Source organism: Mchenga conophoros, linkage group LG3, assembly GCF_057382185.1.
Source record: "Mchenga conophoros isolate Kocher_MC1m ecotype Shallow Benthic linkage group LG3, M_conophoros_male_GT1.1, whole genome shotgun sequence".
Lineage (NCBI taxonomy): Eukaryota > Metazoa > Chordata > Actinopteri > Cichliformes > Cichlidae > Mchenga > Mchenga conophoros.
Window position 1 is genome coordinate 60,519,138 of NC_140528.1, and position 22,714 is coordinate 60,541,851.

Here is a 22,714-nt window from a genome sequence, read left to right on the forward strand (position 1 = left end):
GATGTCATTTCATTATTATTATTATTATTATTATTATTATTATTATTATTAATGATAATAGTTGATATTTTACGTTCTATTTATATTTTATATTTTTTAAATCTAGTTATTGATTTTAAAGATATCTACTTATCAATTATATTTGTGGTAACACCATGACAAAAAATGCAAAAAAAAAAAAAAAGTTCCTAAATGATAGTCTCTTTAATTTCTGTCCATTTAATGTCATAAATTATATTACATACATCTTTTAAATGGCATACAGCGACTCCTGAAGACCACAATATAAGAAGTCTGAGTAGAAAAAATACAAAGTGAAACAAATGGTTGAACAGAAGGAAATAGTTACAAAAAGGATCTGTAAAACAGAGCTACAAAGAGTAAGTAAGTAAACAGTTTGTTGATACAATAAGTGATGGACAATCAGCAAAAACACAACAAACAAGCAGAACTCGTAATCCATTCTTTGGTCAACTATTATAACAAACAGCATTTATAGTTAGAGCTGTGGGAAGGGGGTGCTGTATGTGTTTATACAGGAGTGGAGTGGACCACAGCTGTACACAGCAGAAAAGAATCAGCAGAGTCCAAATGTCACAGGCACAGAGATTTCAAGTATTCCAGTCTTGCAACTCTTAGGACAACAGTCAAGACATATGATGTAAGCTTATTCGCACAAAGTTAACATAACATTTTAAAGTCAACTTTCAACAACAGGGCCCCTGTGGCTTAGTTGCCAGAGCAAGCCATTTGCTAATGGTAAGGTTGGTGGTTTGATCCCTGGCTCCCCGTGTGTCATAGATCCTGAGTCCTGAATAACCCCCAATCCCCCAAGGCTTGTAGTAAAAGTGAGTAGAAAAGCACATATATACACTTATATTATTTTCTTAAGGATTAATAAAGTATTCTGATTCCGATTCATACATACACCAGTCCATGTACAAGAAAGTCAAGTGCCCTGTTGCATCCAAGGGATTAATTTGAAATGACTTCCTGAAGTTCATCTAGGTGCATGATTTTAATGCTCCAAATAATTGGCTAATAGCTGATTTTGAAAAATGCACCACCTCTAGCTGGTGATCAGTACGTAACATAATTTGATTGTAATATGTCCTAACGTTTTTCTTAAAGAAACAGGAATAGTGTCTAAAGTGTTTCAACACGCCCAGACCTCCTAGTTTCCAGTGTTCTGTTTTTCCCGGGTTAATAATTTTCTGTTATTTCATTGTTCATATTGTTTCTGTAAAATTTATACATTTCCAATGCTGTATGTATGACTTATTTTTTACTTTTCAAATGTTAAAAGTGAGAAAATATAGTACATAAAAAATAAAACTCTAAAATTGATGCCTCAGTCAGAGGATCTTCATTAATGCATGTTATAAGAAAAATGTTGAAATTTGACCGATCAAATGCCCGATGGGCAGGTGAGCAAACTGTTACTGCACACTGAATAGAAAATATGGTACATAAAAACCTGAGTCAGGTGATCTTCGTGCATGTTATAATGAAAAATGTTGAAAAATTAAAAATGTTGAAATTTGGACAATCTTGGAAAATCTAAGAAAACTCATCAGAAAAAACATTAAACTGTTACTGCACACCTGGACACATATATTGCTTACCAGTGATGCATTCACTGCACCAGATCCAGTACATGTGATTACTACTGTTTTTGCACGGCAGTGATAATCAAAGGATTGCTGTTTTTCTCATTTTGTTTCAGATGTGGACTGAAGTACGGGAGGATCTCACCACCGAACGAACACTCAGTAAATGAGTAGATGTGAGACTGAGACGTCACATCGTAAAAGGACACGAGACCTTCCTCATAATCTACAAACACCCCGACTTTCCGAGGTTTCTCTTTAACCGAAAGGCTCACTGGTGGTGTTGCCAGGGCTGCATATTTCTGGTCTTCATAATGTACAGTAGCCCAGTAACCATTGTCAGGACTGATTGAGAGTTTCCCCTTGCGGTTTGCATCACGTCTCACCACACCCAGATCCCACCCGGTCTTTTTGCTGACCTCCACCTCCCAGTATGCCCTGCCAGAGGACAGCCTGTTTAGCCCCAGGATACTTCCAAACATATTAAACCTCTGTGGAGAATCAGGATCTTTCGACATCTTTCCACTATCTCTCACTTTTTTCCCATTATCAGAAATTTCAAGGCTTTGGTGTGCGGTCGCCGGGTCCAGCTTCACGTCCACTGCAGTCAAAAGAACACAAGTGATTAAAAAAACAGGACCGTGTGGTGGGTAGAAGTGTGGAAGCATCACAAGAGTTATGGATAAACTACAATAGAAGACTCCCCTTACTTTATTTACTTTTTCTATTAAACATTTCAGCCAAAGCTGACCCAAACATGGTGGTAAGTATTGCTATGGAAACATTAGTAACAACAGGTTTGTCCTCAGTAAGAAATAATATTTGTATATGAAATCTTAAGGAGATGAGATATGAGCATGCATGATACCCTAACCGTTCCCTGAACTTTTTTTCACATCTTCCTCCGGATAAAGCAATAAAGAGAGGTTTCACACTATCGACAAGCAGCTAGGCTAACAAAAGAGCATCAGGGCATTGTGTTCGCCATGCTGACCCCTTGAGGTCTTGTCATCATAACAAGTAAACACTACTTACTTATGTTAGCTAACTCACTATTTAATTTTTTCATTGGTAAATAAACAATATATTAATATTTTTTAGCTAATAACTGTGCTAATTTTCCAATATTTTATTCACATAACTCCTGAAATCTTACAGTACTGAATCACAGTGCATTAATTTTGTTGAGTTTGCTGCTCGCCAAGAGGTGTCAAATATCGTTCACGTGACAAAATTTGAGAGTAATAAAATGTGCCCGAGCTAAACGTGTTCATATCCTTAAAAATAATTATTCATGTTTTTCCATAGACCCTTTTTTCAGGGGGGGAAGTGATTGCAGTTAAGTGAGCAGTTTTAGAAATATATAAGCAGACAAATTACTGTGGGGCAATTTGTTTCCACAGTGACACAGTTACAGTTGAGGAGGAGAAACTTTATGCCTTTGTGTTTAAATAGGAAAAAACTGAAATAACAAAAATGTGACTTGTGCCATACAAACTGTCTCACTGCCCGATGACCAATCATCACCATCAGCTAGATAATGAGTGAAAGTAATCGCTACAGGCAATGTTAAAACTTATCTCTGCCATTTGTTTCTTAAATAACTTTGAAAGAGTACATTAGAAAATTATGTTTTATTTTGGAAATCTACATATTAATTTTGACTGCATCCAACTAAACCTTAACAAGACGAGTTCAATTCTGGCAAACAATAAGAGCTGAAGGCTTTTTTTATTTTGGAATTTGAGAGAATCCTGCTAAATTTCTATAAAGCTTTGGTTTTTATTTTAAAAATTTCACAACTTTTAAAGCTTATTAATTTTCCATTACAAGACCTACTGCTGTTCATCAGTATGTATCTGTATTAAACATCAAAATGCAAAACAATCACATTTTTTCATTTAAATAAGGTTTTCATTTTGAAATACACACCTGCAAATTTTGTAATCCTCCTGAGTTCTGTGGAAACAAACATTTTAGTAAGTGGCAATAAATCAGAAAATACAGATTTTAATATAAGTATAACAAAATGAAGGGCGCACCGATGGATGAGAGTTTTTCCAGTTTGTCGTGAATTTGCTTCATCATGGCTGAAGTCGTAGTTCTCAGTGTGCCAAAGGAGAGTGAAGTGTCAACTTGTACATTTTTCCAGTCAGTAGATTCATTCAGGCCTGTTAGTGGCGAAACCTGTGTGTGCACACAGTAAATATCAGCGTATGACAAGATTAGATTTAATGAGTTTAACGAAACAGAATTTCCAAAGTGCAGAAATGCACTTTTATGCTGAGATGTTAAAAAGACCAGAAGATGGACTTCAGGTCCTCAAAGCTCACCTCCAAGTTTGGGTTTTTGGGTGCTTCAGCAATGGCCTTTTTGAGCACATCAATTTCTCTTTGCAGCTTCTGGATGATATCCTGAGCATCTCCTTTCACTTTCTGTCTCCTAAACAGTATTTAAGAGAGTAAAATGTACAGCTCTATAACAGCACACTGGCAATGTTCAGTTGCTCTCCACTGATAAACTAACAGTACCAACCTCTCCTCCAGAGGCTTGAGGGCTTTCTTTCGAGCATCTTCCACAACTCTGATAGCCTCTGAGAAGAAATTATTGACTTCCAACCATTCGGCATCCAGAGTACCCTGAAAAGAGAGTGGATGTGTTAAAGTAACATCAAAGCAAGAAACCAAACGAATGAAAAATAAATAAACATCCTTACCTTGCAGTCTATTTCCGATGATCTGACTTCAGCCATCTTGAGCTCTCTGATGTGAATTTTCTGCTGCAAATCAGATTTCATCTTTTCCTGTTTTGCCTTGAAAGAGGAAAATGGCTCAGAGTCAAAGGTCTCATGATAGAAGGACACATCCTGGTCAAAAATGACTCCAATGTTTCTCACAGTGCTACTGGAGGCCAAGGTAATGCCATCCAGAGTAAGAATCTGGTTAGATATCATATTTCTAAGATTTTCAGGGCCGAGTAAAATAACCTCAGTTTTATGTGAATTTAGAAGCAGAAATTTAGAGGCCATCCAGGTTTTTTGTGTCTTTGCGATATTTCTGCAGTTTAACTAAATGTGGATACTAGGGAGGTTTAAAGCTAGAGGTGTGGTGGCTTTGACTGAAAGGTGTGCAAACACATGCAGCAGTAGCCTGTAACACTCTGTGAGGCTTTACTTCCACTACTATGAGTGTCTGAACTGGACCTCCAAGCAGTGTTTGTGCTGTTGGCACTTTTTGGAGCATTTTTAGAATTTTTTCAGTTTTAGTGACTGAAAATTCTACTAATTATTACATTGTTACTCAGAACCACTATTTTAACAACTATTAAAACTGCATTACCTTTTGTAGTTTTTTAGTCTTCTTCTCTTTCAGCCTGTCTATGTCCTTTTCTTTTTCTTCGGGGCAGATTGCTGCGTGCTGGGCTGCTTTCCCAGGAAGCTCCAAGAGTTGTACCACCTAAAATATGAAAGCAGTAAGTAATGAAATTAATCTTTATACAGTTTAACTCTTAGCAAAATTGTTTCACATTTATACTAAAACCATATTTTACATGCATCTGAATAACTGTACTTAAGAAATCTGCAGTACCTGCTGTCCACCAGTAGAGAAGTCCAGAGCTCGACGGGCTTTGTCTGAGCTCACGGTGCTTTGATGAGAGCGCTGAGGAGTCTCAAAGACTGCAGAGGAACAAGAGAGTTATTACCAAGCAAAGCTGGCTTGAACTATCATCAGCTGTGAAGATTGTAATGCGTACATGATGTGTCTGTCTCCATCTTTGTGGTTGTGTTGTCTGTGTGATCACTGTGGTTGCTGAAGGTCTGTGACACAGACATGAACACAGACTGTAAAAGGAAAGTAGAAGTGGAGATTCAGTGGGTGTCACTTGACAAGTTGTCCTAACACTTCTTTGATATGTTTGAAAAGAAAATCTGTGTACCTGTGCACCAGAGCCTAAATCAAGCCCCTGATCTTCGCCCATGTTTGAACCTGTTGGCACAGACTGTTGCTGAGTTTCAACCACTGTAACAAAAGAGGATTAATGGTTAAATTAAGCCACCTTGCTTTTTTGGAGTGTTGTCATTATGAACTAACTAAATTAAAATGCATACATGATTTAATTATCTCTACTGCAGAGGCTGGTCTGGCTGGAGAATCGATTTGGGGGATGAAGCTTGATGGCAGAAACATATTCTGCTGGAGAGAACAGATGTGATTATACAGTTCGATGCTAATCTAGTGTAATTTCTCATATTTTGGTGAAAAAGCCATACCTCCTCCTTGACTGAAGGACTGAAAGTTGGTCTGCTGCACTTTTGATGAGATTCTTCTTGATGATTTCTCCAGAGTTGAACTTTGTTCTCTTCCAGTTGATTTTGTGTAGATCTCATCCCTCCCTGGAGATCTCCGAGGTCCTGATCAACTGTGATTCTGGGCCAGCTGTAGTAGCTTGAGTTTGAATCTGTTGTGTTTGTGTGACACATTAAGGAACGATTATTTTAACTCTTCCTGCATATTCTTTGTTTATTTTTTAGTAAATCATTCCTTAACAATGTGAGAATACACTGTAACGAACTGTCAAAGTGACAAATTTATCCTCTGCAGCTGCACAAAGTGTAACTATAGGGTAGCAGTACAATCAGCGCACTCACCAGACTTCACAGAATTCTTGAAAATATCCATAAATGGGTCTGTTAATTTGATCTGAGGACTCAGGATAGTCACTGTAGGAAGGTAACTGAATTGTTCATGTTCAGGGATCCTCATTCCCTTTGGTGTACATCCCATCTTTCCCTGGTGAACTCTGAGGCCCTGGTAACTTGTCGTTTTGGACCAGCCACAGTGGCAAACCTGAAGACTCATTTTGGATGAGTTGAGTATCTGAAGTAGACAGAAAAGGGTGTAAACAACAGGGAAACCAGTAAGAGTTCAATTATTAAAAATACATGCACTGTTTAGAAAATGTGGTTTTAGATTTTAGGAATAATATGAGTAATGTGTGAATTATCAGTGAGGGTAGTTTATCACTAGTTTGCTTCAATAATTGATTTTAATGCTATTCTTTCCAAACAATTTGGTTATTATTGTTTGTCTTCTGCTAATGAAATTAAAAGTCACAGTTTTTTCTTTTCTCATGATCCTAGAGTTTTGAGTTTTGGGGTGTTTTGCAGGTTTTTAATTTATTTATCTGTATTACAGTTCTGTATTGTTGACATTCTGGCTTTTTTATGGTTCACATCTTAGTCCTGTTCTCAGTGTTTGTTGCCTCATGATTAGTTTTGATAGTCCACGTATCAAGAGTGTTTTTTATTCAGTTTTGCTTCCCACTTCCCAGCCCGTTAGTCTGATTCCATTCAGCTGTGTTCCCTGGTGTTTTGCATCTCCCTGATTTCCTAGTATGTAAACAATGTCTGAGTCCTCCTTTGTTCTTTGTCATTTTCTCCCTCAAGGTGTGTTTCCTGTGTGGTTCCAGCTTGTCTTGTTAAAGGCTTGTTGTGTGTTCATAGTTTCTGCTATGGTGTATACTCTACTTTTAGAAGAGTTTTTTTTACTATTAAAAGTTGTGCTTTTCAGGTTAAAAGTAACCTTTCAAGGCATTACTGCATGATGTCCTGATGTCCTTATATCAGAAAGAAATGATGACCATATTGTTTTTGCCCCTCAGTTACCCATCATTTCTCTGTTCCACTTTACAAGACAGACATATAAAATACTAAGACAAATATATTACCCCTTATATATAAAAATACTTTTTTTTAAAAAAGTGAAACTGTCAAAAATTACACCTCGGACTCGCTTGTGTTGCACAGTGATTAGGCGCCCTCTAGTGGCACTGAATGTGCAACAAAAAAACCCCACTGATATTACAGTTTTGTGTCTTAGTGTGGAGAGTTCATGTCAGTAAAGATATACATTAAAACTGTCACCATTCCACTGAGATTTTAAAAAACATTATCAAGCTACAACATGTATGTACTTATACATAATATTGAATAATTTAATTCAATTTTTATTTATATATCACAACAACAGTAGCCTCCAGACACTTTATATTGTAAGGTCTACATTATGAGGTACAATAATACATACAGAAATCAATCATATGACCCCTACGAGCAAGCACTTTGGCGACAGTGGAAGGAAAAACTCCCTTTTAACAGGAAGAAACCTCCCACAGAGCCAGGCTGGGGAAGGGTGGCCATCTGCCTAAATAAAGCATAAATGTGGTGAAATATCGATCCTATACATAACACATAAATGGTAAAGCGTAAATGGTATAGCGCTTTTCTAGTCCCTAAGGACCCCAAAACCCTTCACACTACATTCAGTTATTCACCCATTCACACACTGGTGATGGCAAGCTACATTGTAGCCACAGCTGCCCTGGGGCGCACTGACAGAGGCGAGGCTGCCGGACACTGGCGCCACCGGGCCCTCTGACCACCACCAGTAGGCAAACATGGGGTTAGTATCTTGCCCAAGGATATTTGGCATGCAGCCAGAAGGCAGCCTGGGATTGAACTACCGACCTTCTGATTAGTGGCTGACCTGCTCTGCCACCTGAGCTACAGCCACATAAATGTAATTAGTGTTTTATTATTTTTAATAAGCATTAAACATTCATTTTAAAACTCATCTCCCTTTCAAACTTTGACCACACATATAACACATAATTATAGGCAAACACTCACGCCCTGACATTTAATCTGTAGCTACTAGAAGGAGTTAAAATGACTCTCCAAGAGTAGTATTTGCATTTCAGGTTGGATTTGTTTATTCCTGTCATGGAAAGAAAAGCAGCCTAGTGGAAAAAAAGCTTAGCACACACCGTGCAACCTGCGGTTTAATTTTATAGCCATGACAGCTTCCTTATCCTGAAAAGATCTGTGTAATTAACAGAAGTTTTGTTGTATAAGTTTGTGTGCATGTGCACGGATTCGGCTTATATAGGGTTTTTTTCTGGGATTTCGCGCAACCCAGGAAAAAATAATCAATACATAATGGGCTTGGAGTGACAACATTATGAATGAAATGAGCTTTATTTGGAAGCACCCCCCCCCCCCTCGACAGGTTGTGTGTGAGACTTCAGCACAGCAGCAGCAGCAAGTAGGCGCACCGAGGGCCCTCGCGCTCAATTTTCGAGTATATCTGTGTGATAGAATTTAGAAAACACATCGGTGCAAATTATAAGTCTGGTGTTTTTGTGTCCGTTGGTTTGTTTTTGTTTCGTGAGCTGGTTATTATACCGCTACACCGAGCCAGAGAATACCTCGCCGCCCCGCCCCTCTCCTCCCTGTGCAGCAAGCAACAGGCGCACCTCGCAAACGGAGGGCGCCCTTACTCACCACAAATGGGCAATAGAAAACTGACTGGTACCCATGCAAGCACAAAAATGCGTTGGCAGCATTGGTGCCAGCAACTATTTTTGCCGATGCCCATAATCCCGCCCCCACCATGTCGCCTATATCAAAACCCCCAACTGTATAACGTTGTGTGCTGCACTCTACAAACTACGAGTTAACTAACAACTTTTTAGATTTTATTTCACATGCAAGATGACGTCACAGCATCTACACAAAATAAAATACATATAAAACATATATATAATACTTATAGTATTATACAAAGGAGTAATGATTTAATATAATCTGATTCTTCTACAAACAAGGCTTTCATTCATGCAGGCACGAGAGTGAGTGGGTCAGTGAGACTGTCGTGTTATTTTATCATGAAGCATTTCAAAAAGTTCAAAGTAACACCAAAGTGCAGAGCAGCCTACCTGCGCTCCTGCGTATCTCGATGCTCCTCTGTGAGATCTGCTTTCTCCACACTCTGCTCCTCTCTAATAAAGATTCAGCAGTTTCAGTTTCCTTTCGGCAAAATCAATCCCGAAACTGTGAGGAGTTGCGACATATCACTGCGAAATACTTGGTTACTGAAAACGTCATGGAAAAGAAATAAACAAATAAACGTCATGAGGAAAAAAAGGGAACAACGTTCATTCATTCTTTAAGAAAAACGAGAGAGAGAAAAAAAACCCAAATACAAACAGTTGACATATAGATGCTAAAATCTATTTTTGATACCTAAAGTGTAAAAGTGGAGGTGTTTGTCACACAGGTGGGGCTTTGTGTGCAAAGGACACTCCTCATTTAGCACGCAGGTCATTTAAAAAAATGTTTTTTTAAGCTAAACACATAAAAGTGTCATATCCTCCTCACTGGACAATAAAGAAGAGAGAGGCAGAGAGATAGATGAGTTTATTTATTTTCCATTTCCAGCATGAAGCAAAAGCAATATGTGACAGCAGACTGGGACTGAATGATTTACCATTGACACCCGGGTAGAACCCCTGCACCTGCTTCAAACATGGCACTTAAAGAAAAAATATAATAAAAACAAATGCACATATACACAAACCAGTTCACAAAAAATACCACACCCATGTATACTGATGGCTAGCAGTGGCACCATCTTCTTCAACATGCAAACTGAGATAGGGGTGAAGTTCCCCAGTAAACAAACACTCTTTGGTTTGTAGAATGACACAAAACCTTCCTCGTAACTCAAAAAAACTCCAACGTTTGTGAGGTTTTTCTTTGGGCAAAGGAAGCAGATGGTTCTGTGAGGACTGTGCAGACTTTGTCATCTTTGTGCGAATCATTTTGGGGGTTTTGTGAGAGGTTCTCCTTATGGCTTGTGCTTGCTTTTATTACACCCAGATGCTTGTGTTGCTAACCTCCACCTCCCAGTAAGGTTTCCCAAGGATTTTCCAGTAAGATTTCCCCTTGCCTCTTGTTTTTGTACAGAGAAAGTGATCAGGCTTTTTCTTCATCTCCTGACACCAGCTGAACTCTTTCCTTGTGTTGGTCATTGCTGTGCAGGAAAAACAAAGTATGTGATCACAGGTGAAATAAGGGATTGTTTTCCCAGTGCAGGTTTAGAGTGTTTCATTTTGTGATAGCCATTGATCCATTTTTCAAATAATCTCTAAGGATCTGACTTTTTAAGAAAGACACAAATATCTCTGCTTATTATTTGGCTAACAGCTTAAAATAGACATAGCATTTTATAATAAGTTAACAGCATTCCCACAAAGCACCCCTGCACACCAGCATTGCACTTAAATTATACTTTAATTAAGATATAGTTATGATTTAATCACAAAAATATGACTGGCTCAGCATTACATGAATCAAATTTTTAAACTGATGTTGGAGTGAGAACATTGTTACAGGGAAAATGTGTCTGTCTGCAGATATTAACTAAACATCTGTATGTAGTACGAAATGGACATAATAATAATAAATATGCTAAAGTGAAAATAAACTTAACTGAAACTCAATACTCTTACAAACTAAATAGTTCCCAGAAATAAAAAGAATTAAGTAAAGCTTATTTAAGATGACTATGTTTGGACAACTTGTTCATTGCACGTATACAGTACTAAGAACAACTTGATTTTAAGTTTCTGACTGTACAACACTAATTGTTTACTGACTGACAAACATTTTAAGTTCCACTAAATTAAAGAACAATTTGTGGTCATTTTTTAATCACATTTCTTTATTATCCTTGAAATTTCTAGTACAATACTTAAATTAATATAACACTGTATGCAAATAAAAAATAATTAACACCACTTCTTGTAATGGTGTTAAAATCAGCCCAACTTTTATTTTCAAATCCAAAACGTACATCAGCCAACATGCTAGACGTTGTTCTGCTGAAAAACAAACAACATTGCCACTATTGTTATAATCTTACAATGAAACAAAGTCTCAGATTTAATTTCTGTAAACCTAAGTTTATGCTTTCTGCAACTTTGTTTTTCTAGTTACATTACTTATATTTTCAAAATAAAATGTAATTATTGTGTAGCCACAGGTGCTTGTTTCCAGTCCAGGCATTACTGCCTGAATGACTGTCATGGATTTAGGTGATCCAAACGTAAGTGGAACACAAATGGGACAAATATGACATAGTGAGACAAAGGAGGAAGAAAACTAAATACACTGCACACAGGACAGGGACTATCAAAATAAAACAGGACACATGAGACATGGACTGAAACGTGGACTTGACACTGTGACTGGGTAAGAACAGACATGAGAACACAACTAACTTGAACACATGGAACACAGAGGAGGCACAGTTACAAAGCCTAAAGACTAGAAACTAACAAATCAAGCAGGGGAGAATTAAGGAAAATAGAAATACAAATAACAATGCCAAGAACAATGCTAAATCAAAAAAATATTCAAAACCAGAAACACATAAACACTGGGTCCCCAGACTCAGAGCAATGAAAAATTTGATCTGTGTTAGCTACAATAGGATTATCACTTGCCCCTGCATACACTTCAAAAATTTTATAGAGCCCATAAGCCAATGCTTCCTTCTCCACTATCGAGTAGTGTGGACCACAGAAGCCACCACAGGCCTACAGGACTGTTTTGACAACACGGTTTGGGGTATATTTGCAGAAGGAACAGAATTGTACTCTCATACTCTCATACATACTGAGAGTGTAACAACAACAAAGACTGTTAAAGTGTTCTCATCACCATCTTCAACCTCTCACTGCTACAGTCTATTATACCATCCCGCTTTAAGTCAGCCACTCCAGTGCCCAAGAAGAACATGGTGAGCTGCCTGAATGACTATCGCCCAGTTGCATAAATGCTTTGAGAAACTTATCGGCGGCCTAACTCCCAGCAAATGGGTGATAGAAAACATGAGTACGAGCAATTTTTTTTACATTTTGTTTTGCCGATGCCCGTGACACCCCCCACAACGATGCCGCCTCAGGCAACCGCCCGTGTCGCCCGTATCAAAAACCGCTACTGCCTGCATCTGAGCACAGCCAGTAACCTTTTAACAAGTCAAATTTACTGACAAATTTTGCTGAGACTATCCCGTCCACACAGTCATTGACACGTGACAATGGAAAGAATCCATCTTTGTGACCTGGTTAACTTTACGACAATCGGTGCAGGGTTGAAAGGTCAGATCTGGTTTTTGTACAAGTAAGCATGGGGATGATCAATTTGAACATGAAGCAATATTATCAACATGTACTTCACTTCAGACTTCAGTTGATCCTGTTTTTCCAGTGAAGTGTGATAGAAACGCTGCCAAACATTCCTCCCCAGTTTCAACCCTCCCACTAACCAACCCCTCTGAAAGAGCTGCCACAACAATTGATGTCACATCCTCTGCACCACATACAGGAACATGGTAGAGATTTAACAGGTTTACATTAAAAAGTTGTGATTTCCTTCTGCGTTCAAGAGTAGCAACCAGATAATTTTGATCTGACACCTGCTGCAGTACAGAATATGGACAAGTTAATATCAGGAAGCAGTACCAACACTTTGTCCCCTGAACTAAACTCAAGTGTTTCAGCTCTACAGTAAAACTGATTTTTCATCTGTGTTCAGTTGAACTTTTGCCTGTTTTACAGCTTCATACAACCTCCTTCTAAAGCCATTAACATAGTCTGCCAGATTTACAGGAGGTGGGAGGGTCTTCCAGTCATCCTGTAAAACTGCTCCTGGACCCTGAACAGTGTGAACAAAAACCAATTCATATGGGCTGAACCCAGTACTACCTTGGGTGACTTCTCTTGCTGCTAGCATGAGCCACGGCAGTCTCTCCTCCCAGTCAGGATCCAGTTCTGTATAATAAGCATGCAACAAGAACCTCAGGGTTTGATGGAATCTTTCAATAGCTCCCTGCCTTTGTGGATGGTTCTGAGGAGAACCTGCTACACGATAATAGAGGACCAGGTGAATGGGAACTGTTTGATGAGAATCACAGGTCAGAATGAAGCTTATAATGGTTCAAGAAGCCTTATTCTAGTCACATCTGATCAAGCAAGATATCTAAAAAAAATAACTATGAGAAAATTAGGTGAGTGTTTGTGACAGAAACAAATAAAAGTGCAGTAAAGTCAGAAGTGAATCTTGTAAAGATAAACTGTGGTTATTGGGACACATTTCAACTCAAAGGAGATAAAAGCAGCATCACCCTGTTGTTACTGCCACATTCACCTAAATGACAAATAAATAATAATATCAATTATTATTAGTAGTAGTAGTATTAATAATAATAATAATAATAATAATACATTATATGTATATGCCACAAATTTATTTGTGGTAACATCATGACAAAAAAATGCAAAACAAATGTTCCTAAATGACAATTTTATTCATTTCTGTACATCTGATGTCATAAAATATATTACACACATCTATTAAATGGCATATAGTGACTCCTGAAGACCACAATGTAAGAAGTCTGACAAGCAAAACTACAAAATGAAACAAATGATTGAGCAGATTGAAATAGTTACAAAAAGGATCTGTAAAACAGAGCTACAAAGAGTAAGTAAGTAAACATTTTGTTGACACAGTAAGTGATGGACAATCAGCCAAACACAACACGAAGAACTCGTGATCCATCCTTTGTTATACAATTAAAACAAACAGCATTTATAGTCAGAGCCGTGGGAAGAGAGTGCTGAGGTGTCTGTGTGTGCATGTTTAGACACCTTTTTAGCACATGAAATTGGCATGATGCTGTACTTGTGGGGACCAACAGATCACTCAAGGGGTCAAAATGCCCAAAGCACCTAGGATTTGGTATTAATTTTTCGTGGTTATAAATAATTTTTGGTTTTTTTATATGAAAATGAGTATGTGTGCATGTATGGTGGTGGAAGGGATCACAGCTGTACACAGCAGAGTCCAAATGTCACAGGCACACAGAGATTTCAAGTACTCAAGTCTTGCAACTCTTAAGAAAGCAGACATTTGATATAACCCTAAATGCACAAAGTTAACTTAACATTTTAGAGGCCCCTGTGGCTTAGTTGGTAAGCCAGGCCATCTGCTATTGGCATAGTTTGTGGTTTGATCCCTGGCTCCCCTGTGTGTCACAGATCCTGAGTCCTGAGTTACCCCCAGTACCCCAAGGCTTGTAGTGAGAAAGCAATCTGCTCAAAGTGAGTAGAAAAGCACATACACACACTTATATTATTTACTAAAGGATTCAGATTCATACATACACCAGTCCACGTACAACAAAGTCAAGTGTCCTGTTGCATTCAAGGGATTCATATCAAAATTACTTCTTATTGTTACCTTTATCTAGGTGCATGATTTTAATGCTGCAAACGTGACATAGCACTCAGAGGTTTAGGCTACAAATGTCCAAATAAGGGGCAGTGAAAAAATTGGTCAAAGTGTTTAAAATGTCTGTGAAGACATTTATCCGAGACACGTGAGTGAGTGAAGGAGACCAACAGTGGGATAATCCAAGAGCTTTCAGAGGAAGTTCCTCAGTCTGCTGGTTGTCTGCAATTTGTTTTATAAGGGATTAGAAGATAAATAAAACAAAACTTTAAAAAATAGTGTTTTCATGCTACTGTGATAGGAATTGGCTAATAGCTGATTTTGAAAAATCTACCAGCTCCAGTTACTGGTGATCAGTACGTAACATCATTTGATCATAATATGTCCTAATGTTTTTTCTTAAAGAAACAGGAATAGTGTCTAAAGTGTTTTAACAGCTTTATCTTTAGAAGAGATTTTGTCATTTCTGTCTTTTGCAAAAGGTGTTTCAACACGCATGCTAACAATTGTTTCTGTAAATTCATACATTTGCACTGCTGTATGTAAGACTTAGTTTTTACTTTTCAAATGAAAATAAAAGTGAGAAAATATAGTACATAAAAACCTGAGTCAGGAGATCTTCATCCATGCATGTTATAATGAATAATGTTGAAAATTGGGCAAGCAAATGCCTGGTAGAGAGGTAAGAAAACTCTGTTTAAACACAGAAAAAACATTAAACTGTTACTGCACACCTGGACACATATATTGCTTATCAGTGATGCATTCACTGCACCAGATCCAGTACATGTGATTACTACTGCTTTTGCACAGTAGAGATAATCAAAGGATCGCTGTTTTTCTCATTTTGTTTCAGATGTGGACTGAAGTACGGGAGGATCTCACCACCGAACGAACACTCAGTAAATGAGTAGATGTGAGACTGAGATGTCACATCGTAAAAGGACACAAGACCTTCCTCATAATCTACAAACACCCCGACTTTCCGAGGTTTCCTTTTAGGTGACAGGCTCCCTGGTGGTGTTGTTAGGGCTGCATATTTCTGATCTTCATAATGTACAACAACCCAGTAACCATTGTCAGGACTGATTGAGAGTTTCCCCTTGCGGTTTGCGTCACGTCTCGCCACACCCAGATCCCACCCGGGCTTATTCCTGACCTCCACCTCCCAGTATGCCCTGCCAGAGGACAGCCTGTTGAGCCCCAGGACACTTCCAAATACATCAAACCTCTGCAGAGAGTCAGGATCTGTCGACATATTTCCACTATCTTTCACTTTTTTCCCATTATCAGAAATTTCAAGTCTTTGGTGTGCGGTGGTGGGGTCCAGCTTCACGTCCACTGCGGTCAAAAGAACACACGTGATTAAAAAGATGATTTAATTGTTACAGTACGACCAGAAAGAGATCATCAACAGAAAAAATATAACTCATGTCATACAGTTTCAACATCTCACCAGCTACTTGTATTAACTGGATAAAAAGATAACAAGTGAGAAAATATTAAAATTGGTTATCTTAAAATGATCTTTGCCATTGTTTTCTAAATGACCTTTGAATATTACATAAGAAAATTAGATTTTAGTTTAGTAAACTACATTTAAATGCCGGAGTTTAAAGAATCTAAATACCTATACTGTAAGTATCATGGGGATTTTATTTTGAAATCAGTTATAACTTAGGTCAAACATGATAATTTCCCAAAGGATTTTTTCCAATAAGAAACTGAGGATCCATCCTTTCAACATTTGAGCCGCACCTGTTTCCTTCTGTTAGTCAATGTCAACATCTGGGACTTGTCTGTTGTCCATCAGTGTGTCTTGTATGTATTTACAATGAAAATGTGGAACAATTGCCATTTCTTTCTATTTTAATACTGTTCTTAATTTGACATACACACCTGCAAATGTAGGAATCCTCTTGAATTCTGTGGAAGTAGAAATCTGAGTAAGATGCAGTATATCAAGTATAGATTTTAATACTAGTCATGATGAATCAAAAGACTCACCGATGGGTGAGAGTTTATCCAGTTCCTTGTGAATTTGCTTCATCATGGTTGAAGTCGTAGCTCTCAGTGTGCCGAAGGACAGTGAAGTGTCAACATGTACGTTTTTCCAGTTAGAGTCATTCAGGCCTGTTAGAGGAGAAACCTGTATATGTGTACAGACATCATTAAATGTAATGATTTTAAATGAAGCAGAACTGACACAGAATAGAAATTAAATGTTTCCTCTTTTAAGTGCTTTTATGCTCCAGTATTCAAAAGACCAGAAGATGGACTTCAGGACCTTGTGGCTCACCTCCAAGTCTGGGTTTTTGATTGACTCATCAATGGCCTTTTTGAGCACATCAATTTCTCTCTGAAGCTTCTGGAGGAGATCCTGAGTGTCTCTTTTTACTTTCCGTCTCCTAGAGTGTGCACAAGAGAGCCTATTTTATTCAAATGTACTGCACCATAGCAACACAAAGGATCTCCGTGGTGATGTTAAGCTGTTCCTCACTGATGAACTGAGAGACTAACTGCAACATCATAATCTCACAGGACCAACCTTTCCTCCAGAGGCTGAAGGGCTTGCTGCCGAGCATCCTCCACAACTTTTATTATGTCTGAGAAGAAATCGTTGACTTCCAGCCACTCTGCATCCAAACTAGCCTGAAAGCCGTCAAACAGAGTGGAGGGTTTAGAGCAAAGATATTAAAGCAAACAAAACAACAAAACAAAAAAATAAAACATATGTTACAGTCTTTACCTTGCAGTCTGTTACTGATGATCTGACTTCTGCCATTTTGTGCTCTCTGATATGAATTTGTTGCTGTAAATGAGCTTTCAGTTTTTCTTGTTTAGCCTTGAAAGAGGACAAAGGACACGTATAATATTTACAAGTTATAATGAGATTTAAAAAAAAGAGTCGACTGTTATGCTGAGATTTGCTGGCACGAGAGTTTTGTGTTTTTCAGGTTTGCGAGCATTTTTTTTTTTTTGCCTGTATTTGTATAGCGCTTTTAAAAGAGTTCCTGCTTTGAGCTTGTACCAGAGATGATAGCACACATGAAGCATGTCACTGGACACTGCAAATGTTAATGTAATGGTGGATAAACAATCCAATTATTAATCAACCTGGAGAACTGATTAATATTGGGCTGGAAAATGAATTCTCATAAACAGCAGTTCCTCTAGTGGCCACTGGAGGATGGCTCCGAAAGGGATTCAGTCCCAACAGACAGACTCTAGTGTCAAAATGTCAGGCTAAATAGGATTAAAATACATGTTTAAAACCAGGTACAAAAAGTTTTACTGTCAAAAAATTGGCTATATGATCTATCTATGTGGATATTAATAAAGGCCTAAAGTTAGGGGTGTGGTGGCTTTGACTGAGCTGTATGCAAACACAGAGCTTTCTGTTTAAGACTGATTGCTGCTTACTGAGCTGTGAGCTGTGCCAACCATAAGCTACAACAAGAGCAACAGAGCGCAAGCGTCAACTTTGACCTTACGCTCAAACAAAGAAGGTCAAGGTAAAATGCTTAGTCATCCTAGGTGCTCATGTCCTCCAAGGCCTATTGTAGTGAAGTTCTGTTCACCAAAATGAAATCGGCTGGAGTTGTTATTGGTATCAAACATCACACAAAATTTGAAAATGATATTGAAAACTAACATCTTCCTAAGAAACAGAAAGACAGGCAGACAAACAAACAAATGGAACTCGTTACATTCTCTTTACCTTTGGAGGAAGAATGAAACTAATGTTTATGTAGTTTTACTTTGAAGTCAGCAATGAATCTGTTGAACGATGCAGCCAAAGGCCTGTTAAATTCTTAGCAAATGAGCAAAATGATGCCTTTGGCCACCTTGTGCTCTTTATGAGGAGATTTATTTTGGCTTCATAATGTATACTTCAGTATGGGTCCATTTTACATGCATCTGAATGGTCGTCCTTAAGAAATATGCAGTACCTGCTGTCCACCAATAGAAAAGTCCAGAACTCGGCGAGCTCTGGAATCTTCAAGTTCAGTAGTTAGACGAGAGCGATGTGGAGTCTCAAAGACTGTAGAGAAAGAAGACTGTCACTGTAAACTGTTCTATGCCTGTTATCAGTTATGAATGGTTTAAGCGTGATGTTGGGGTCACTATACTGCTAAAATACATAAAATGCTGAAATACATCAACGGTTACTGTAAACTGGGATGATAACAGCAGTTTTAGTGAGGACATTTTTCCTGGTCCTGCATCAGCACAAATGCTGTACCATCGGTGCACTCACCAGAATTCTTTAAGTCATCCACAAAAGGCTCTTCTATTTTGATTTGAGGTTCATTGTAGCTCGGTTTATGGGAGAACCTGGATTGTTCGCTTTGAGGGATCCTCATTCCCTTTGGCGTGCATCCCATCATTCCCTGGTGAACTCTCAAGCCGTGGTAAGTTGTATATTTGGTCCAACCGCAGTGGCAAACCTGTTTGTTCATGTTGGATAAGTTGGGTGTCTGCAACAGAATATTATCAACATATTTGTCAGTGAAGCAAAAATGAGCAGCGTATGATTTAAGGATGTAGTTCGTGTCTAATTTAGTTTAACAACATCCTTACCTCTATGTCTATCTTTCCCTAAATTTCACCACACCTCTACACTCCTCTGGTAAGCAGTTTCTATTTCATCTGTTTCTTTTCATTTTTGTAGGCAGGCGATCAATAAAACTTAAATTAAGAGCTTTATCATTTCCATTTATTTTTTGTGACCATAGTAGTCGTGGTATAGACTGCATACTGGCTGTATTTAAAACCGTCAGAAAAGTAAGTGTTGTTCCAAATTATTTGAAGTATCTTGCTTTTGTTAACATTTTGAACCAAACTCAGAATGTGATACTAATGGTACAGTAGTTGAATGGGTTTAATAAGGGTTTCAGGTTACATACTCTTTACCTTTGGAGGAAGAATAAAACTAATGTTTATATAGTTTTACTTTGAAATCAGGAATTAATCTGTAATGCAGGCAAAAGGCCTGTAAATTCTTAGCAAACTGGCAAAGTGATGTTTTCGGCCACCTTGTGCTCTTTATGAGGAGCTTTATTTTGGCTTGATACTGTATACTTCTGTGTAAGTCCATTTTACATGCATCTGAATTGTCGTCCTTAAGAAATATGCAGTACCTGCTGTCCACCGATAGAAGATTGCAGAAAATTACGAGCTCTCAAATCTTCAAGTTCAGTAGTTTGACGAGAGCGCTGTGGAGTCTCAAAGACTGTAGAGAAAGAAGACAGGCACTGTAAACTGGGATGATAACAGAAGTTTTAGTGAGAATATTTCTCCTGGTCCTACATCAGCACAAACACTCACCAGAACTCTTGAAGTAATCCACAAAAGGCTCTTCTATTTTGATTTGAGCTTCATTGTAGCTCGGTTTATGGGAGAACCTGGATTGTTCACTTTGAGGGATCCTCATTCCCTTTGGCGTGCATCCCTTCAATCCCTGGTGAACTCTCAAGCCGTGGTAAGTTGTATGTTTGGTCCAACCGCAGTGGCAAACCTGTTTGTTCATGTTGATAAGTTGGGTGTCTGTAAAAAAATTTTGTCAACATATTTGTGAGTAAAGCAAAAATGAGCGGTGTATGATTTAATCATGTCTAATTTACTTTAACATCCTTAACTCTATGTCTATCTTTCCCTAAATTTCACCACACCTCTACATCCTCTGGCAAGAAGTTTTTCTTTCATCTGTTTTCTCATTACTGTTTCTCTTCATTCTAATAGCCAGGTGATTAATAAAACTTAAATTGAGAGCTTTATCATTTTTATTTTTATTTTGCGTGTGACCATATAGTTGTGGTGCAGACTGCATACTGGCTGTGTTTACAACTTTCGGAAATGTAAGTATTCTTCCAGATTATTTCAAGTATTGTGCTTTTCTTAACATTAGGAACCAAACTACTTGTACAGTAGTTTAATGGGTTTAATGCGGGTTTCAGGTTAAAAATAGCTTTTTCGGTTCAATGCTGTCATAGTTACTAACACAGATGTCCTTATATCAGAAATACATATCCATATGAGATTAATGAGATATTTATTTATTTCTCTAGCCAAATGAAAACAGGAAGTTAAAGAGTTCTGTCACAGTAAGATTACATTGTGATTACATCAAGAGTGACCAGGGCTTAAGATTAAACAACATGCAACATGATTGACCTAACATGTCTGTGACCTCCTGACCCAGTATGAACCTTCCAGATCCCTCAGGTCATCTGGATCTGGTCTTTTATCAGTTCCCAGAGTCAGAACCAGACACGGAGAAGCTGCATTCAGCTTTTATGCTCCTTATATCTGGAACAAACTCCTAGAAAGCCTCAGATCAGCTGAAACACTCAGTTTATTTAAATCCAGGTTGAAGACTCACCTGTTCTCAGCTGCATTTGAATAAAGCACCAAATCCACACTTTTAAGCTTAAATTTCAAAACTTACATTTTAACTACTGATTTTATCTATTTGTGATTTTATCTGTTTTGATTTTATATACTGTTTTGTTTGTTTGTTTGTTAATTAGTTAGTTAGTTTGTTTGCTTGTTTTAATCAATTTTAAATCATGCTTTTTATTTGTTTTTGTTTCTTATGGCTCTGTAAAGCAGACCTTGTTGTTGAATTGTGCTATACAAATAAACTTGCCTTGCCTTGCCTTACTGTGGGAGGAAATACCCACCCAGGCACAGGGAGAACATGCAAACGCCACACTGTCCCCAGCCTGAATTCAAATCTAAGACCCTTATACAGTGCGACAAAAGTACTATTCAGTGGTTCATGTGTAACAGTGACTGTTACACATGAACCGTTTGGAGTTGTGTTGCATAAGTTTGTGTCTAATCCCAATCAACTTGGTGTAGGAGAAAAAATGAATGTTTATGTGTGGTTATAGTGTACATGATGTTTAGTCAAATATAAATGTACAAAGACATGGGTCGTGTACATAACACGGGGATCTACATAAATGCAATTAGTAACAATAAAACGAAATTAGTTTTATTGATGCAGGTCACCATAAAACATGAATTTATGGTTATATCATGTCTCTTTATATAAACCCATACATAAATCTACCTTTCAGTGTTTGACTATGCGTGAAGAAGGGGGAAGTGACATTTTCCTTTGCACAGCACAAACACTCACACCATGTCTGCTCTGGACTAGAAGGAGTTAAAATGACTCTCCAAGAGTAGTATTTGTATTTCAGGTTGGATTTGTTTATTCCTGCCATGGAAAGAAAAGCAGCCTAGTGGAAAAAAGTAGTTTGAGCACACACCCCGCAGGTTGTAACAGCTTCCTTATCTTCAAACGATCGACGTGTAATTAACTGGAGTTTGTGTCTATATAACGTTGTGTGCTGCACTCTGCAAACTACCAGTTAACGATCAACTTGTTAGATTTTAATTCACACACAAGATGACTTCACAACATCTACACAAAATAAAATTCATATAATATATAATATTATACAAAGTCGTAATATTTTAAAATGATCTGCTTCTCCTTCACTCATGCAGGCACGAGAGGGAGTGTTAGTGAGACTATCAGGTTATTTTGTCATGAGACTTTTCAAAAAGTAAACACCAAAGTGCTGAGCAGCCTACCTGCTCCTTCGTATCTCGCAATGTCTCGATCCTCGGCTGTGCGATCTGCTGCTGTCTCCAAACTTTGCTCCTCTCTGGTTCAGTTTCAGTTTCGTTTTTTTCCATATTAATCCCGAAACCAGCCCTTTAAATTCAACTGTAAGGAGTTGCGACACGTCACTACGAAATACTCGGTTACTGGAAACGTCATGGAAGAGAAACAAACACACAAACGTCATGAGGAAAAAAAGGGGAAAAAAAGAAAGAATAACGAGAGAAAATAAATACAAACACAGCTGACATCTTCCTGATCCTGATATTTTGAATATTTTTAACTGATATTTTTTATAACAGTATTTAACGTAGCTTACAACAG

At 38.0% G+C, this 22,714-nt stretch overlaps 2 protein-coding genes across 4 annotated transcripts; both read right to left on the minus strand.

Annotated features, from left to right (window-relative positions):
• Positions 1-189: 189 nt before the first annotated feature.
• On the minus strand, positions 190-9,413 carry LOC146579840 (uncharacterized). 2 transcript variants are annotated; one of them, XM_085265355.1, is made up of 14 exons: positions 9,387-9,413; positions 6,259-6,487; positions 5,881-6,068; positions 5,719-5,800; positions 5,547-5,629; positions 5,364-5,451; positions 5,198-5,286; positions 4,949-5,065; positions 4,327-4,422; positions 4,146-4,249; positions 3,944-4,052; positions 3,653-3,797; positions 3,543-3,569; positions 190-2,211 (listed from the first exon to the last, which is right to left on the minus strand). In XM_085265355.1, exons 2-14 carry the CDS (start codon positions 6,467-6,469, stop codon positions 1,667-1,669), a joined length of 1,884 nt encoding a protein of 627 aa, XP_085121481.1. In that variant the 5' UTR covers positions 6,470-6,487; positions 9,387-9,413; the 3' UTR covers positions 190-1,666. The 2 variants fall into 2 exon arrangements, with proteins under 2 accessions (XP_085121481.1, XP_085121474.1); XM_085265348.1 differs by having other exon boundaries at positions 5,719-5,803.
• A 4,398-nt stretch (positions 9,414-13,811) lies between these two features.
• Positions 13,812-22,469, minus strand: LOC146579841 (uncharacterized). 2 transcript variants are annotated; one of them, XR_014890791.1, is made up of 12 exons: positions 22,360-22,469; positions 20,080-20,298; positions 19,893-19,984; positions 19,010-19,229; positions 18,702-18,793; positions 17,498-17,593; positions 17,297-17,400; positions 17,048-17,156; positions 16,756-16,897; positions 16,648-16,674; positions 15,353-16,089; positions 13,812-14,970 (listed from the first exon to the last, which is right to left on the minus strand). XR_014890791.1 is itself a non-coding variant. In XM_085265383.1 (11 exons), the coding sequence occupies exons 2-11, from the start codon at positions 20,279-20,281 to the stop codon at positions 15,545-15,547; spliced, it is 1,629 nt and encodes a 542-aa protein (XP_085121509.1). In that variant the 5' UTR covers positions 20,282-20,298; positions 22,360-22,469; the 3' UTR covers positions 13,812-15,544. The 2 variants fall into 2 exon arrangements, 1 of the variants encoding a protein (XP_085121509.1); XM_085265383.1 differs by having other exon boundaries at positions 13,812-16,089.
• Between the last annotated feature and the right edge of the window lie 245 nt (positions 22,470-22,714).